Source organism: Ammospiza caudacuta, chromosome 3, assembly GCF_027887145.1.
Source record: "Ammospiza caudacuta isolate bAmmCau1 chromosome 3, bAmmCau1.pri, whole genome shotgun sequence".
Classification (NCBI taxonomy): domain Eukaryota; kingdom Metazoa; phylum Chordata; class Aves; order Passeriformes; family Passerellidae; genus Ammospiza; species Ammospiza caudacuta.
The window spans coordinates 117978293-117997199 of NC_080595.1; the positions used below are offsets into that span (position 1 = coordinate 117978293).

Sequence of the window (18907 nt, forward strand, 5' to 3'; positions counted from 1 at the left end):
TTATCCCATCATTCCCGAGCTGTCCCTCAGCATTCCCGAGCTGTCCCCTGTCCCTCATTCCCACTCTCCCGGCATTATTCCCGTTATCCCATCCCTCATTCCCGCTCTCCCGTTCCCGGCATTCCCGCAGCTCCAGCAGCGCAGTGACGATGGCGGCCGCCGGGGGGCGCCGCGGGCGGGGCATGCGCAGAAGAGCTCCCGCACGGGCCGCTGAGGGCATTCCTGCTCTGCTATCCCATCCCTCATCATTCCCGCTGTGTTATCCCCGCTATCCCTCATCATTCCCACCCCGTCATCCCGGCATTATTCCCGTTATCCCGCCTCATTCCGGCTCTCCCCCCGGCTGTTCCCGTTCCCGGCATTCCCGCAGCTGCAGCAGCGCAGTGACGATGGTGGCCGCCAGGGGGCGCCGCGGGCCGCGCGTGCGCAGAAGAGCTCCCGCACGGGCTGCTGCGAGGGCATTCCCGCTCTGTTGTCCCGCATCATTCCCGCTGTCCCCCACCCCTCATTCCTGCAGTGTTATCCCGGCTATCCCCGCTGTCCCTCATCATTCCCACCCCGTCATCCCGGCATTATTCCCGTTATCCCGCCCCTCATTCCCGCTCTCCCCCCGGCTGTTCCCGTTCCTGGCATTCCCGCAGCTGCAGCAGCGCAGTGACGATGGTGGCCGCCGGGGGGCGCCGCGGCGGCTCGCGGGCGGTGCATGCGCAGAAGAGCTCCCGCACGGGCCGCTGTGAGGGCTCCTGCGCCGCCTCCGCGGGCAGCGGCGGCCGCGACCCCAGCGCGGCCTGGTACGCGGCCTCGTCCAGGGAATCCTCCGAGCACGAATCCTCTGGGATAACGGGAAGGAGGGATGGAGGGAGAGAGCAGCTGTTGGGAGCGGATCCCGGAAATCCCGGCCCCATCCCAGCCCGCCGCTTCCTGATGCTCCCAGGGATCCTCTGGGAATTCCAGCCCAGCCCCTCCACAGCCTCCCAGACAGGAATTCCTCCCCAAAATCCCAAAACCCCAAAATCCCAAAACCCCAAAATTACAACAACCCCAAGATCCCAAAACCTCAAGATCCCAAACTCCCAAAACACCAAGATCCCAAAATCCCAACCCTCTGGGATGCCGGGAGCCCGGCGGCGCTTCCTGATCTTCCCAGGGTGATCCAGAGCTTTCCTTGGACACTAACAGGGATCCTCTGAGAATTCCAGCCCTCCACACCCTCCCAGACAGAAACTCCTTCCCAAAGTCCCAAAATCATGAAATCCTAAAACCCCAAGATCCCAATATCCCAACCCTCTGGAATGCCAGGACGGAGCGGCTGTCAGCAGTGGATCCCAGGAATCCCAGTCCTGATCCCAGTCTAGTGCTTCCTGATGTACCCAGGGTGATCCCAAGACCACCAGGGATCCTCTGGGAATTCCAGCTGAGCCAGGAATTCCTTTCCAAGATCCCACAATCCCAAGCTCCCCTTTCCCAGCAGGAATCCCATCCCATCCCATCCCATCCCATCCCATCCCATCCCATCCCATCCCATTCCCCTTTCCCCAAATCCCGGAGCCCCTTTCCCACCCGAGCACTCCCCGGATCCCTTCCCCACGCCCGTTCCCTCTCTGCAATTCCCATAATTCCCGTAATTCCCGTCATTCCCGTTGTGTTCCCGGTACCGTCGGATCCGTCGTCGCGGAGCGGGGGCAGGTGGGGCACGTTCAGGGCCAGCATCTCCCAGAGCGTGAGGCCGAAGGCGAAGACGTCGGCGCGGTCCGAGATGGCCCCGCCCGGCTCCAGCGCCTCGGGCGGCGACCACGGCTCCGTGCCCACGTAGCACAGGGAGGGGTCGCTCACTGCACAGGGAAAAACGGGAATAAATCGGGAATAATGGGTTTAATGGGGTATGGGGCTCTGTGCCCACGTAGCACAGGGACAGGCCACTCACTGCAACAGGGATAACGGAATAACTCAGGAATAACGGGATCAATGGGATATGGGGCTCCGTGCCCATGTAGCACAGGGACGGGTCGCTCACTGCCGAGGGAAAAATGGGATATTGGGAATTATGGGATCAATGGGATTAATGGGCTATGGGGCTCTGTGCCCACGTAGCACAGGGATGGGTCGCTCACTGCACAGGGAAAAACGGGAATAAATCGGGAATAACGGGATCAATGGGATATGGGGCTCCGTGCCCACGTAGCACAGGGACGGGTTGCTCACTGTGGAGGGAATAAATCGGGATCAATGGGATCAACAGGACCAACGGGATATGGGGCTCCATGCCCACGTAGCACAGGCACGGATCGCTCACTGCAGCAGGAAAAATGGGAATAAATCGGGAATAACAGGATCAATGGGATAACCGGATCAACGGGATCAATGGGATCAAATGGGCTCCGTGCCCACGTAGCACAGGGACAGGTCACTCACTGTGGAGGAAAAAACGGGAACATATCGGGAACAAATTGGGAATAATGGGATCAATGGGGCTCCGTGCCCATGTAGCAAGGGATGGGTTGCTCACTGCAGCGGGAAAAACGGGATATTGGGATCAATGGGATATTGGGATCGGGATTGCCCACATAGCACAGAGAGGGGTCGCTCACTGTGCAGGGAATAACAGGATCAAAGGGATCAATGGGGCTCTGTGCCCACGTAGCACAGGGAAAGGTTGCTCACTGCCATGGGAATAACAGGAAAAAATCGGGAATAAATTGGGAATAATGGGATCAATGGGGCTCCGTGCCCATGTAGCAAGGGATGGGTTGCTCACTGCAGCGGGAAAAACGGGATATTGGGATCAATGGGATATTGGGATCGGGATTGCCCACGTAGCACAGGGACGGGTTTCTCACTGCACAGGGATAACAGGGACAAATCAGGATCAACTGGATATCAGGATTGGGATATGGGATTGGGATATGGGATTGAGAATGGGATCAAAGGGACATAGGGAAGGGGATTGGGAATGTGATCAGGATCGCTCACTGCCGACGGAGCGGAGGGAACAAATTGGGAATAATGGGATCAAAGGGATATTGAGATCGGGATATTGGGAATGGGATTGCTCACTGCAGCGGCAGCAGAGGGATAGCGGGATAATGGGATCAAAGGGATTTTGGGATGGAGATATTGGGATCGAGGTTGCTCACTGCAGCGGCAGCAGAGGGATAGCGGGATAATGGGATCAAAGGGATATTGGGATTGGGAGTGGGAATGGGATCGCTCACTGCAGCGGGATAACGGGATATCGGGAACAGGATTGGGAAGGGGATCACTCACTGCCACAGGATCCAGGGATCAAAGGGATGCTGGGAATGGGATCCATGGGATGGGAGTCCCACACTCCATACCAGTTTACGGGGATCACCCATTCCCGGGCATTCCCGGGTTCCCACCTGTCAGGTTCTCATCCAGGGGCAGGGAGACGCCGACGTCGCAGATCTTGACGGTCTCGAAGGCGCCGCGGACGACGACGTTGGGGGATTTGATGTCGCCGTGGAGCAGCCGCTGCTCCGTGTGCAGGTACTGCGGGAAAGCCCGGGAATGCCGGGAATTCAGATCAAGGACAAATCCCGGATCCAGCCTCAAAACCTCAGGGGTGGCTCGGAATCCGTGGATTGGGGGATCTCATGGATCAGTCCAATCCTGCAGCCGCTCCTTGGGCACTGCCAGGGATTCTCTGGGAATTCCAGCCCAACTGGGAATTCCTTTCCAACATCCCAAAATCCCGACCCTCTGGCAGTGGGAGCCATTCCCTGTGCTGCCATTCCAGGCCCTTTTCCCAAATCCCCCTCCAGCTCTCCTGGGTTGGATCCAGCCCCATCTCAATTCCTCCTTGAGACGGAATTTCGGGATCCAGGGGCTTCCCTGGGAATTCAGGACTCCAGGAAGGCTCTCCCTTCCCTTTTCCATCCCCGAATTCCACAAAAATCCCTCAGGATGGATCCTGAGTGTCCTTGATCTCAGAATGGTTTGGGATGGGATCCATGGACATTCAATCCCATCCCATTCCAACCTCAATTCCAGGCTGCTCCAACCTTTCCTTGGACTCTCCCAGGGATTCTCTGGGAATTCCAGCCCAGCCAGGAATTCCTTCCCAAATCCCACCCCCAAGCTCCTCTTTCCTAGGAATTCCCTCCATTCCCAGCTCTCCCAGCCTGGCATTGGATCCATCGCCATGCCGATTCCTCCCTGAGAAGGAATTTCGGGATCCAGGGGCTTCACTGGGAATTCAGGACTCCAGGAAGGGTCTCCCTTCCCTTTTCCATCCCCGAATTCCATAAAAATCCCTCAGGATGGATCCTGAGCGTCCTTGATCCCACAATCATGGAATGGTTTGGGATGGGACCTTCAATCCCATCCCATTCCAACCCCAATCCCAGGCCGCCCTAACCTTTCCTTGGACTTCCCCCAGGATTCTCTGGGAATTCCAGCCCAGCCGGGAAATCTCTCCCAAGATCCCACCCATCCCCATCCCTATCCCAGCATCTAGAAAGCCCCTCTGGCTCCCCTTTATCCCAGATTTTCAGGATTTCCTTGGAATCTCAGAATCTTCTCGGAATCCCATGACTTTCCCAGAATTCCCAGGGTTTCCCCAGAATTCTGGGATTTCCCTGGGATTTTCCCGGTACCTGGAGGCCCCTGGCCATGCTGAGGGCCACGTGCAGGATGGTGTTTGCCGGGAACATTCCCAGGCCCTGCTCCCGGCGCTCCTCGATGAGGTCGTTCAGGGATTTCTCCCCCCCGAATTCCATGGCCAGGCAGAGGCTCCCGTCCGGAGCCTTTGTCAGCGCCCGGTATCCTGGAATGGGATCCATGGGATCACTGGGAATGGGATCCATGGGAATGGGATCCGTGGGAATGGGATCCATGGGAATGGGATGGGATCCATGGGATCCCTGGGAATGGGATCCATAGGATCCATAGGATCCATGGGAATGGGAGCCATGGGAATTGGATCCTTGACAATTGGAATGGGGATGGGAATGGGATCCTTGGGATTGGGATGGGATCCATAGGAATGGGATCCATGGGATATGTGGGAATGGGAGCTGTGGGATCCATGGGATCACTGGAAATGGGAGCCGTGGGAATGGGATCCATGGGAATGGGATCCATAGGATCCATGGCAATGGGAGCCATGGGAATTGGATCCCTGACAATTGGAATGGGGATGGAAATGGGCTCCTTGGGATTGGGATGGGATCCATGGGATATGTGGGAATGGGATCCATGGGATCACAGGGAATGGGATCCGTGCAAATGGGATCACTGGGAATGGGAGCCATGGGAATGGGAGCAATGGCATCAATGGGTGAACCATGGGATCAGTGGGAACAGGAGCCGTGGGAATGGGATTTGTGGGATCAGTGGGAATGGGAGCCATGGGATCCATGGGAAGGGGATGGGATCCATGGGGATGGGATCCGTGGGAATGGGATCCATAGGAATGGGAATGGGAGCCATGGGATTTGTGGGAATGGGAGCCATGAGAATGGGAATGGAATTGTGGGAATGGCAATGGGATTGGATCCATGGGAATGGGATCCATGGGAATGGGAGCTGTAAGAATGGGAATGGGGATGGGATCCATTGGAGGGGGAATGGGATTCATGGGAATCGGAGCTGTGGGATCCATGGGAATGGGATTAATGGGAATGGGATCCGTGAGAATGGGATGGGAATGGGGATGGCAACGGGAATGGGGGAGCAACCATAATCATGGAATATTCCGGATGGGATTAATGGATTTCAGTCCCATCCCAGTCCAACCCTGAGCCCTCCCATGATCCCAGGGAGCTCCAAATCCATCCTTGGACACTCCCAGGGATTCAGGGGCAGCCCTGGCTTCCCTGGGAATTCCAGAGGCACTGGGAGGTCTGGAATTTCCCAATCCCTGATCCTCCTCATCTCCCCCTCTATTCCCATGGATCCAACCCCTCCATTCCCATTCATCCATCCCCTCATTGCCACAAATCCAGCCCACCCATTCCCAACAAATCCAACCTCTCTATTCCCACAGATCCAACCAAATTCCCAACAAATCCAATTCCATTCCCAACAGATCCAACCCCATTCCCAATAGATCCAATGCCTCCATTCCCAATGGATCCAACCCCTCCATTCCCACGGATCCATCCCTCCATTCCCAATGTACCCAACCCCATTCCCATGGATCCATCTCTCCATTCCCAATGGATCCAACTCCTTCATTCCCATGGATTTATCCCTCCATTCCCATCAAATCCAACACCTCCATTCCCAACAGATCCATCCTCATTCCCAAGAAATCCAACCCCTCCATTCCCATGGATCCTTCCCCATTCCCATTAAATCCAACCCCATTCCCATCAAATCCCCTCCATTCCCAGTGGATCCAACCAATTCCCATGGATCCAACCCCTCCATCCCCATGGATACATTCCCATCAAATCCATCCCTCCATTCCCAATGTACCCAACCCCATTCCCATCAAATCCAACCCCTCCATTCCCATGGATCCAACCCCATTCCCATCAAATCCATTTCCATTCCCATGGATCCAACCCCATTCCCAATGTAGCTAACCCCTCCATTCCCATGGGATGGGGCCCCTCCGTTCCCGGGAGCGCGCACCGACGATGTTGGGGTGCCGCAGGTTCCGCAGGGTCCGTGCCTCCTCCCGCAGTCTCCGCTGGAAGAGGCTGCGCTGGCTCTGCGAGCAGCCGGCGTTGATCTTCTTCACGGCCCACGGGGAGCGGGGCAGCCCCCGCGGGGACCTGCCCGGGAAAAACGCCGGAATTCCCACGGAATTCCCAACGGGAAAGGGATCCGATCCGCCCGCCGCGGGACGGGAATGCTGCGAATCCCTCCGGGGAATTTTCGGGGAAAGGGAAGTTTTATTTGATCCCGTTTCCAGGTGGGGTTGGTGGAGAGAAGGAGTGGAGCCCAAATCCCTGGAATTCCAGCCGGGACAGGGTTATCCCGAAATAATGGAGCCTAAACCCCTGGAATTCCAGCTGGGAATGGGTTAACCTGAAATAATGGAGCCCAAATCCCTGGAATTCCAGCTGGGAATGGGATATCCCAAAATAATGGAGCCCAAAATCTAGCACTTCCCAGGAATGGAGCCCAAATCCTGGAATTCGCAAGAATGGAGCCCAAATCCTGGAATTCGCAAGAATGGAGCCCAAATCCCTGGAATTCAAGCTGGGAAAGCGTTATCCAAAAATAATCAAGCCCAAAATCTCAGAATTACAGCTGGGAAAGGGTTATCCCAGAATAATGGAGCCCAAAATCTTGGAATTCCAGCCAGGACAGGGTTAACCCAAAATAATGAAGTCCCAAATTCCAGAATTACAGCTTGGCAAGGATTATCCCAAAATAATGGAGCCCAAATCCTGGAAGTCATAAGAATGGGGCCCAATCCTGGAATTCTGGCCAGGAAAGGGCTATCCCAAAATAAAGGCATCCAAAATCCCTGAATTCCAGCCAGGACAGGGTTATTCCAAAATAATGGAGCCCAAATCCCAGAATTCCCAAGAATGGAGCCAAAAGCCCTGGAATTCCAGATGGGAAAGGGTTATTTCAAAACAACGGAGCCCAAAAATCTTGGAATTCCCAGGAATGGAGCCCAAATCCCTGGAATTCCAGCTGGGACAAGATTATCCCAAAATAAGGGAGCCCAAATTCCAGAATTCCCAGGAATGGAGCCTAAATCCCAGAATTCCAGCCGGGACAGGGTTATCCCAAAACTCCACATTCCTTCCCCACTCCACAATTCCCAAATTCCTCCCTCGGCTCTGTATCCACAGGGAGGAAAACTGGGATAATCTCCGGGATTTCCTGGGATTCCCGAGGCCATTCCCAACCTTTTCATCAGGTAGACGCTGACTCCGGTGCCGAATCCCAACTTCTGCATGAAGGGAGAGGCCGGGATGGTCACGGACACGGGGCCGGGCTCTGCGGGGAGAATTCCCGGTGATCCCATGGGAAATCCCACTGGGATCAGGATCTGCTAATCCCATGGACAATCCCACTGGCATTGGGATCTGCTGATCCTACAGGAAAATCCAACTGAGAATGGGATCTGCTGATCTCATGGGAAACCCCTCTGGGGTTGGGATCTGCTGATCCCATGGACAATCCCGCTGGGATCCACTGGAAGTGGAAAAACCCACTGGGATTGGGATCTGCTGATCCTACAGGAAAATCCAACTGGGAATGGGATCTGCTGATCCCAGGGGAAATCCTGGATCTGCTCCTCAGGAATCACCCACAGGATGGGAGGGAACGGCCTCAAACTTCCTGGGAAAGTTCAGTTGGATTTTGGGAACAGATCCTGTCTGGAATTCTCAGCCCTGGAGTCCCCATTCCCTGCAGGATTTAAATCCCAGGGGATTTCAGGGTCGCAGATCCTTGGCAGAACTGGGAATGGTCAGAATTCCCAGCCAAAAATATTCCATGATTCCCACGGGATGCTCTGAACCTGTTCCTGACCCAGATTTTTAGGAAAGCTCCTTCCAACCCCCACAGTGTTTTCCCAAATTTTGGCTCCGTTCCCTGGAGGGGTTTGTTCCCTAAAAAACAGAGATCCCGCAGATCCAGCCCCAATTCCAGAGGGGAATTCTGGGCAGCACAAAAGGGAGCTGGGATAGGAACGGGAAATGGGGATGGGAATGGGAAACAGGAATGGGAAATGGGGATGGAAATTGGAATGGGAACAGGGATGGGAACAGGGACAGGAAATGGATATGGGAAAACAGGGATGGGAATGCGGATCAGAAATGGGAAACGGGAATGGGAATGAGGATTGGAACGGGAATGGGAAACAGGAATGAGAAATGGAGATGGAAAACGGGAATGGGAAATGGGGATGGGAAACAGGGATTGGAAAATGGGGATGGGAAACAGGGATTGGATCTGGGATGGGAATGGGAACAGGGATGGGGACGGGGATGGGAAATGGGGATTGAAAACCAATCCCAGCTGATCCCAGGGATTTCCCACCTGGATGTGCTCAGGGATAAAACTGGGAGGATGAGGAGGAGGAAGAGGAATGGGGAGAGACGGGCAGAGTTTTTCCGGGAATCTGCGGGATTGTCCCAGGAAAGGTCAGACAGGGCTTGGAGCAGCCTCTGGAATTCATCCCAGGGATCCTTCCAAGGCCTTGGATTTGGGATGAGGGCATTCCCTGGAACAGCCCCTGGGGTCTGGCAATCCCTTTGGGAACATCTCAAACCCTTCGGGAACATCCCAACCCCTTTGGGAGCATTCCAGTGGCTTTGGGAATATCCCAGTCCCTTTGGGAATATTTCCATCCCCTTGGGAACATTCCTATCCTTTTGGGAACATCCCGATCCCTTTGGGATCATTCCGGGATCAAATATCCTGATCCCTTCAGGACCATCCCGACCCCTCTGGGACCATCCCGATCCCTCTGGGATCACCCCAGGCCATTCCCGCTGTTCCTCACCGGCTTTGTCCCGGCGTGCCGAGGGCGTTGGGGACTGGAAGGTGTCCATGGAGCCGATCCCGATCCCGATCCCAATCCCGATGATCCCGATCCTGCGGGACACGAGGGGACGTGAGGGACCCCAATGGCACTGGGGGGGCGGGTTGGGAATTGGGGGGAATTTTGGGAATTGAGGGGAATCACAGATTTGGGAATTGGGAAATCCTGGATTTGGGTATTGGTGGGGGGGGCGGGGGGGCGGATTTGGGAATTGGAGGAAATTTTGGGAAATGGGGATATCCTGGATTTGGGAATTGGGGGGGGGTGGGGGGGTGGATTTGGGAATTGGAGGAAATTTTGGGAAATGGGGATATCCTGGATTTGGGAATTGGGGGGGGGGGGGGGGGGGTGGATTTGGGAATTGGAGGAAATTTTGGGAAATGGGGATATCCCGGATTTGGGAATTGGAGGAAATTTTGGGAAATTGGGGGAGGTTGGATTTGGAGAAATCCTGGGTTTGGAAATTGGAGAAACCCTGGATTTGGGGATTAGAGAAATGCTGGATTTGGGAATTGGGAAATCCCAGATTTGGGCATTGGCAGGGGCAGATTTGAAAATTGGGGGAAAATTTTGGGAAGTGGGGAAATTTTGGGAATTGGGGAAACCACAAATTTGGGAAATCCTGAATTTAGGGACTAGGGGAGGTCTCGTGTTTGGGAATTGGGGGGGTTCCAGATTTGGGAATCGGGAAATTCTGGATTTGGGAATTGGGGAAATCCTGTGTTTGGGAATTGGGAAATCCTGGATTTGGGAATGGGGGGTGCCTGGATTTGGGAATTGGGGGAAATTTTGGGAAATGGAGGGGGCTGGGTTTGGGAACTGGTGAGAGCTGGATTTGGGAATTGGAGAAATCCTGGATTTGGGAATTAGGGGAAAATTTTGGGTATTGGGGAAATCCTAGATTTGGGAATTGGGGGGTCCTGGAATTTGGAACTGGAGGGGCTGGATTTGGGAATTGGAAATTTTGGCAATTGCGGAAATCCTGGATTTGGGAATTGTGGGGGGGAGGGGGCTGGATTTGGGAATTGGGATTGGGGGGGGGTCCCAAACTGGGGAATTCGGGAAGTCCCAGATTTGGGAATTGGGGGGATCCCCAAAATCCCGGCCCCGGGAACTGGGATGGTCCCAGGCTGGGGGATCCCAGATTTGGGAATTGTGGCGCGGGGGAGGATCCCAACACAGGGATTGGGATCCAGGGTCGGGAATTGGGAACTGGGGGGGAATCCCAGGATTTTGGGGGGCGATCCCAGCTCCGGGGGTTCCCGGGAAGAGCCGCCGGTCCCACCTCGCTCCGGGGTTCGCTGGCTGCGGCCGCCGGTCCCCGGGAATTCCCGGATCCTTTTCCCGGTGCCGACCCCAAGGAAATTCCCGGGGAACCCCTGGATCCTTTTCCCGCCTTTTCCGGCCGTTTTCGGGCGCCGCGTTCGAACCGCGCGCGCGCGCTCGCGCCGGCCCCGCCCCTTCCTGGGGGCGTGGCCAAACACCAAATATGGTGCGAGAAGGCGGGGATGTGGGCGTGGCCAGATCCGCGCGGGGCGTGATCAGAGCCGAGGGCGTGGCCGAGCGCTGGCGGGGTGACGTAAGCGGCGTGCGCAGTGTGGGGGCGTGGCCAGCGCGGGGTGGGCGTGGCTTGGGGCGGTCCCGGGGGGTTTTGGGGCGGCCCCAAAAGCGGCGCGGGGGATTTGGGGCGCTCCGGGGGCTGGGAAGGGTCAAAGAGGGGAGAGGGGGTGCCCTGGAATTTTGGGGGGCGCTGGGGGGGGGTCGGTGGAGACACATAAATTCCCGAAAACCGAATAAAAACCCCAAAAATACCTCTAAACCCCATAAACCCCAAAAATCCCCTTAAACCCCCATAAAACACCATACATGCCATAAAAACCCCGTAAATGTCCATAAAACCCCATAAAACCCTCATAAACCCCAATAAAACCCCATAAACCCCCACAAACTCCATAAAAGCCCATAAATACCCATAAACCCCAATAAAACCTCATAAATACCCAAAACCCCTTTAAAACCCCTAAAATACCCCATAAACCCCATTAATCCCCATAATGCCCCATTAAACCTCATAAACACCATGAACCCCCATTAACCCCTTAAACCCCATAAAATCCCCCAAAACCCCATAAACTCCATTAATCCCATAAATGCCAATAAATCCCCATAAACCCCCATAAATCCCTCTCAACCCTCATGAAACCCCTTAAATGCCCCTAAAACCCCATAAACCACATAAAACCCAAAAAATCCCCCTAAACCCCCATAAAACCCCATAAATTTCCATAAAATCCCAAAAATACCCCATAAACCTGGCAAACCAAAAAAGTCCCATAAATGCCATAAACGGCCATAAAAACCCCATAAATGTCCATAAAACCCCCATAAACCCTAATAAAACCCCAAAAACCCCCATAAATGCCCTAAAACCCCATGAACTCCATAAAAGCCAATAAATACCCATAAACCCCAATAAAATCCCATAAATACCCCAAACCCCTATAAAACCCCTAAAATACCCCATAAACCCCACAAACAAAAAAAAAAAACACAAAGCCCCACAAACCTCCATAAACCCCATAAACCACATAACCCCATAAACCACATTAATCCCATAATGCCCCATTAAACCCCATGAACACCATAAACCCCAATAAACCCCTGAACCCCATAAAACACCCTAAACCCCATAAACCCCATAAAATTCTCCAAAACCCCAAAAATTCCATAAAAACTCTCAAACCCCCGTAAATTCCATAAACCCCGTAAAAGCCAGTAAAACCCCATAAACCCCATAAATCCCCATAAATCCCTCTCAACCCCCAGGAAACCCCATAAATGCCCCACAAAACCCCAATAAAAATCCCATAAATGCCCCAAACCCCATAAAACCCCCCAAAATACCTCTAAAAGCCATAAATCCCATAAAACCCTCCAGAACCCCATAAACCCCATAAATCCCCCTAAACCTCCATACATCCCCCAAAACCCCCAGAAATGCCCTAAACCCCCATAAAACCCCCAAAATTCCCCAAACCCCATAAATCCCCTGAACCCCCATAAAACCCCCTAAATCCTGATAAACCACATAAAGCCCTATAAAAACCCCATAAACCCCATAAAACCCCATAGACCCCCTAAAGCCCCATCCTTGCATCCCCATAAATCCCCCAAACTCCCATAAAAGCCCCATAAACCTCATAAATCCCAAAACCCCATAAAACCCCGTAAAATCCCAAAAAACCCCACAAATCCCCATAAGCCCCCCTAAAACACTATAAACCCCATAAAACCCCATAAACCCCATAACCTCCCATAAACCCTATAAAAACCCCATGAACCCCATAAACCCCATAAACGCAAAAAAACCCCCATAAACAAAAAAAAAAACCCTCATAAATCCCAAAACCCCATTAAACCCCATAAAATCCCAAAAACCCCCACAAATCCCCATAAGCCCCCCTAAAACCCTATAAACCCCATAAAACCCCATAAAAGCAAAAAAACCCCATAAACCAAAAAAAAACAACACCCATAAATCCCAAAACCCCACCGGGAAAAAACCAAATCCTTTATTTCTCTGGGAACGATCCCATTCCTGGGATCCGGGCTGCGACGGGGATTTGGGATGGATTTGGGGTCGTCCTTTTTGGGATCACCCCTGGCCCCTTCGGGATGGATTTGGGGTTTTCCCCTTTGGGATGGGTTTGGGATTTCTCCCCAGTCTCTTTGGTATGGATTTGGGATTTTCTCTTTTGGGATGTGTTTGGGATTTCCCCTCCGGGATGGATTTGGGATTTGCCTTTGGGGCGGGTTTGGAGTTTCCCTTTGGGACGGATTTAGGGTCAGTCCCTTGGGGTCAGTTCCTCTGGGGTGGGTTTGGGGTCAGCCCCTTTGGGTTGTGTTTGGGATTTCCCTTTTGGGGCAGGTTTGGGGTCAGTCCTTCGGGGCAGGTTGGGGTCAGTCCATTAGGGGATGGATTTGGGGTCAGTTCTTGGCCCTTTTGGGACGGATTTGGGGTCAGTCCCTTTGGGGTGGGTTACAGAACAGTCGCTTGTGGTGGGTTTGGGGTCAGTCCCGTTTGGGGTGGATTTTGGGGTCATTCCCTTTTGGGGTGGGTTTGGGGTCAGTCCCTTTGGGGTGGGTTATAGAACAGTCCCTTGTGGCGGGTTTAGGGTCATTCCGTTATGGGATGGATTTGGGGTCAGTCCCTTTTGGGGCGGGTTTGGGGTCAGTCTGTTATGGGGTGGGTTACAGAACAGTCCCTTGTGGTGGGTTTGGGGTCAGTCCCGTTTGGGGCGGGTTTGGGGTCACTCCCTTTTGGGGTGGGTTTGGGGTCAGTCTGTTATGGGGTGGGTTTGGGGTCATTCCCTTTGGGGGTGGATTTGGGATTTCTCCTTTGGGGTGCGTTTGGGGTCAGTCCCTTATGGGATAGATTTGGGGTCATTCCCTTTATGGGATGGATTTAGTGTCAGTCCCTTTGAGGCGTCTTTGGGGTCAGTCGCTTTTGGGGTGGATTTGGGATTTCTCCTTTAGGGTGGGTTTGGGGTCAGTCCCTATGGGATGGGATGGATTTTGGTGTCAGTCTGTCCGGCAGCTCACTCTGGCGTCCTCGGCATGGCCGCGGTCCGTGGCCATTTGGGATGGATTTTGGGATTTCTCCTTTGGGGTGGGTTTGGGGTCAGTCCCTATGGGATGGGATGGGTTTTGGGATCATCCCCTTTTGGGATGTAGTTTGGTGTCAGTCTGTCTGGCTGGTGCCAGTCTGTCCGGTTGGTCGGTGTCAGTCAGTCTGTCCTGCTGGTGTCAGCCTGTCCAGTCGATGTCAGTCTGTCCGGTCGGTGTCAGTCTGTCCGGTTGGTTGGTGTCAGCCTGTCCGGTCGCTGTCAGCCTGTCCGGTCGATGTCAGTCTGTCCGGTCACTGTCAGTCTGTCCGGTCACTGTCAGTCTGTCCTGCTGGTGTCAGCCTGTCCAGTCAGTGTCAATCTGTCCAGTCAGTGTCAATCTGTCTGGTCGGTGTCAGTCTGTCCAGTCGCTGTCAGTCTGTCCGGCAGCGCACTCCGGCGTCCTCGGCATGGCCGCAGTTGGTGCGGCCCCACCCCGAGAAGCTGCAGAGCTCCAGGGACTCCTCGGTGCCCGTGCAGGACACGTCATCCATCCAGATCTTCCCCGTGCCTGCGGACGGACACACGGACACGGACAGAATTACAGGGATGTCCCCAGGACAGAATTACTGGGATCCCACAGGAGCCATTCCTGAAACCCAAGGAGACGTTCCCCGGGATCCCGATGACCCATTCCCGAATCCCACAGGAGCTGTTCCCCATCCCACAGGAGCAGTTCCCAATCCCTCAGGAGCCATTCCTGAATCCCACAGGAGCAGTTCCCAATCCCTCAAGAGCCATTCCCAATCCCTCAGGAGCAGTTCCCAATCCCTCAAGAGCCATTCCCAATCCCACAGGAGCAGTTCCCAATCCCACAGGAGCAGTTCCCAATCCCTCAGGAGCAGTTCCCAATCCCACAGGAGCCGTTCCCAAATCCCACAGGAGCAGTTCCCAATCCCTCAGGAGCCGTTCCCAATCCCACAGGAGCTGTTCCCAATCCCTCAGGAGCCGTTCCCAAATCCCACAGGAGCCGTTCCCAATCCCACAGGAGCAGTTCCCAATCCCACAGGAGCCGTTCCCAGTCCCCCAGGACCTGTTCCAAATCCCACAGGAGCAGTTCCCAATCCTACAGGAGCCGTTCCTGAATCCCACAGGAGCCGTTCCCAATCCCCCAGGAGCCATTCCCAATCCCACAGGAGCCGTTCCCAATCCCTCAGGAGCTGTTCCCAATCCCTCAGGAGCAGTTCCCAATCCCACAGGAGCAGTTCCCAATCCCTCAGGAGCTGTTCCCAATCCCTCAGGAGCTGTTCCCAATCCCACAGGAGCCGTTCCTGAATCCCACAGGAGCAGTTCCCAATCCCACAGGAGCAGTTCCCAATCCCACAGGAGCAGTTCCCAATCCCTCAGGAGCTGTTCCCAATCCCACAGGAGCCGTTCCCAATCCCTCAGGAGCTGTTCCCAATCCCTCAGGAGCAGTTCCCAATCCCACAGGAGCCGTTCCCAATCCTACAGGAGCCGTTCCCAATCCCACAGGAGCAGTTCCCAATCCCACAGGAGCAGTTCCCAATCCCACAGGAGCAGTTCCCAATCCCACAGGAGCCGTTCCCAAATCCCACAGGAGCCGTTCCCAATCCCACAGAAGCAGTTCCCAATCCCACAGGAGCCGTTCCCAAATCCCACAGGAGCTGTTCCCAATCCCACAGGAGCCGTTCCCAGTCCCCCGGGACCTGTTCCCAATCCCACAGGAGCAGTTCCCAATCCCACAGGAGCCGTTCCCAAATCCCACAGGAGCTGTTCCCAATCCCACAGGAGCAGTTCCCAATCCCACAGGAGCTGTTCCCAATCCCACAGGAGCTGTTCCCAATCCCTCAGGAGCAGTTCCCAATCCCACAGGAGCAGTTCCCAATCCCACAGGAGCTGTTCTCAATCCCTCAGGAGCTGTCCCCAGTCCTGAGGAGCCATTCCCTGGGATCCCGAGGAGCCATTCCCAAATCCCACAGGAGCCGTTCCCCATCCCAAATCCCGTTCCCAATCCCAAATCCTGTTACTGATCCCGTTCCTGATCCCATTCCCGGTCCCGAGGAGCCGTTCCCCCTCCCAAATCCCGTTCCCAATCCTGAATCTCGTTCCCAATCCCGAGGAGCCATTCCCAATCCCAAATCCTCTTCCTGAATCCCGTTCCCCATCCTGAATCCTGTTCTCCATCCCGAATCCTGTTCCGAATCCCGAGGAGCCGTTCCCAATCCCGAGCAGCCATTCACAATGCTGAGGATCCGTTCTCAAATCCCACAGGAGCTGTTCTTGATCCTGAATCCCGTTCCCAATCCCGAATCCCGTTCCCAATCCTGAGGAGCCGTTCCCCATCCTGAATCCCATTCCCAATCCCGAATCCCGTTCTCGATCCCAAATCCCGTTCCTGGTCCTGAGGAGCCGTTCAACATCCCGAATCCCATTCCCAATCCCGAATCCCATTCCCGATCCCAAATCCCATTCTCGATCCCAAATCCCGTTCCTGGTCCTGAGGAGCCGTTCCCCATCCCGAATCCCATTCCCGATCCCAAATCCCGTTCCCGTTGTTGGCACCTTGTCCGAAGCGCGCCATGCGGAAGACGTCGGCGGCGCCGGGGTAGCCGAGCATGCGGCACGCCACGTCCCCGTCTCGCCCGTCCCAGCCGTCGTCGCACACGGAGCCCCAGCGCCGCTCGTGGAAAATCTCCAGGCGCCCCTCGTGGGCCCCGGAGCCGTTCACCAGGCGCACCGAGCCCTCCGAGGGAGCTGCGGGATGGACAGAGGGACATGGGGACAGTAAACATGGACACGGGGACAGGAGCCGTTCACCAGGCGCACCGAGCCCTCCGAGGGAACTGCGGGATGGACAGAGGGACATGGGGACAGTAAACATGGACACGGGGACAGGAGCCGTTCATCAGGCGCACCGAGCCCTCCGAGGGAGCTGCGGGATGGACAGAGGGACATGGGGACAGTAAACATGGACACGGGGACAGGAGCCGTTCACCAGGCGCACCGAGCCCTCCGAGGGAACTGCAGGATGGACAGAGGGACATGGGGACAGTAAACATGGACATGGGGACAGGAGCCGTTCACCAGGCGCACCGAGCCCTCCGAGGGAGCTGTGGGATGGACAGGGGGACATGGGGACAGTAAACATGGACACGGGGACAGGAGCCGTTCACCAGGCGCACCGAGCCCTCCGAGGGAACTGCGGGATGGCAGAATGGACATGGGGACAGTCAGCAAACGTGGGGACAGGAGCCGTTCACCAGGCGCACCGAGCCCTCCGAGGGAACTGCAGGATGGACAGGGGGACACCAGGATGGACATGGGGACAGTAAATGTGGGGACAGGAGCCGTTCACCAGGCGCACCGAGCCCTCCGAGGGAGCTGCGGGATTGCAGAATGGACACGGGGACAGTAAACATGGACATGGGGACAGCAAATGTGGGGACAGCAAACATGGGGACAGGAGCCGTTCAGCAGGCGCACCGAGCCCTCCAAGGGAACTGCGGGATGGACAGGGGGACACCAGGATGGACATGGGGACAGTAAATGTGGCCCCCGGAGCCATTCACCAGCCGCACCGAGCCCTAGGACAGAACTGCCAGATGGACATGGGGACATGGGGACAGTAAACATGGACATGGGGACAGGAGCCGTTCACCAGCTGCGCCGAGCCCTTGGAGGGAACTGGGGATGGACAGGGGACAGCAGAATGGACATGGGGACAGTAAACATGGACATGGGGACAACAGGATGGACATGGGGACAGTAAATGTGGCCCCCGGAGCCGTTCACCAGGTGCACTGAGCCCTCCGAGGGAACTGCAGGATGGACAGGGGGACATGGGGACAGTAAACATGGACATGGGGACAGGACCCGTTCACCAGGCGCACCGAGCCCTCCGAGGGAACTGTGGGACGGACCGGGGGACATCAGGATGGACATGGGGACAGGAACCGTTCACCAGGCGCACCGAGCCCTCCGAGGGAGCTGGGGACACCAGGAGGGACATGGGGACACCAGGAGAGACATGGGGACAGCAAACATGGACATGGGGACAGGAGTGGTTCACCAGGCGCACCGAGCCCTCGGACAGAGCTGGGGATGGCAGGATGGACATGGGGACACCAGGATGGACATGGGGACAGGAGACATTCACCAGCTGCACCAAGCCCTCGGATGGAGCTGGGGACACCAGGAGGGACAGCAGGATGGACATGGGGACGGCAGGATGGACATGGGGACAGCAAACGTGGGGACAGGAGCCATTCACCAGCCGCACCGAGCCCTCGGATGGAGCTGGGGACACCAGGAGGGACATGGGGACACCAGGAGGGACATGGGGACAGCAAACATGGACATGGGGACAGCAAACATGGACACGGGGACAGCAAGTGTGGGGACAGGAGCTGTTCACCAGCCGCACCGAGCCCTCGGATGGAGATGGGGACACCAGGAGGGACATGGGGATAGGAGCCAGGGGGTTGGGGACAGCAGACATGGCGATGGGGACAGCAGCCAGGGGGACAGCAGCCGCACCGAGCCCTCGGACGGAGCTGCGGGATGGCAGGATGGACAGGGGACAGCATCGGTGGGGATGTCAGCCATGGGGACAGCAGCCATGGCCGTGGGGACAGCACCCATGGCGATGTCGTCCATGGCGGCTTCAGCTGTGGGGACAGCAGCCGGGGGGACATCAGCCACCAGGGACAACAGCCCTGGGGACAGCAGCTGTGGGGACATCAGCCGTAGGGACATCAGCAATGGGGAAAGCAGCCATGGGGATGTAATCCATGGGGATGTCAGC

At 55.8% G+C, this 18907-nt stretch overlaps 2 protein-coding genes across 3 annotated transcripts in view; both read right to left on the minus strand.

The window, feature by feature from the left end:
- Positions 1-593: 593 nt before the first annotated feature.
- On the minus strand, positions 594-14097 carry PBK (PDZ binding kinase). The gene is made up of 9 exons (XM_058801539.1): positions 14081-14097; positions 10764-11177; positions 9440-9531; positions 7836-7926; positions 6601-6743; positions 4617-4786; positions 3381-3510; positions 1656-1832; positions 594-832 (listed from the first exon to the last, which is right to left on the minus strand). Exons 1-9 carry the CDS (start codon positions 14095-14097, stop codon positions 594-596), a joined length of 1473 nt encoding a protein of 490 aa, XP_058657522.1.
- The window catches only part of SCARA5 (scavenger receptor class A member 5), a 33760-nt gene continuing 28077 nt past the window's right edge, over positions 13225-18907 (minus strand). For both annotated transcript variants that reach the window (XM_058801465.1, XM_058801466.1), the window contains exons 8-9: positions 16666-16857; positions 13225-14653 (exon numbers count right to left, since the gene is read on the minus strand). In XM_058801465.1, the coding sequence (XP_058657448.1) occupies positions 14517-14653; positions 16666-16857 (329 nt within the window). In that variant the 3' untranslated portion in view covers positions 13225-14516. The remainder of the gene's footprint in view (positions 14654-16665; positions 16858-18907) is intronic.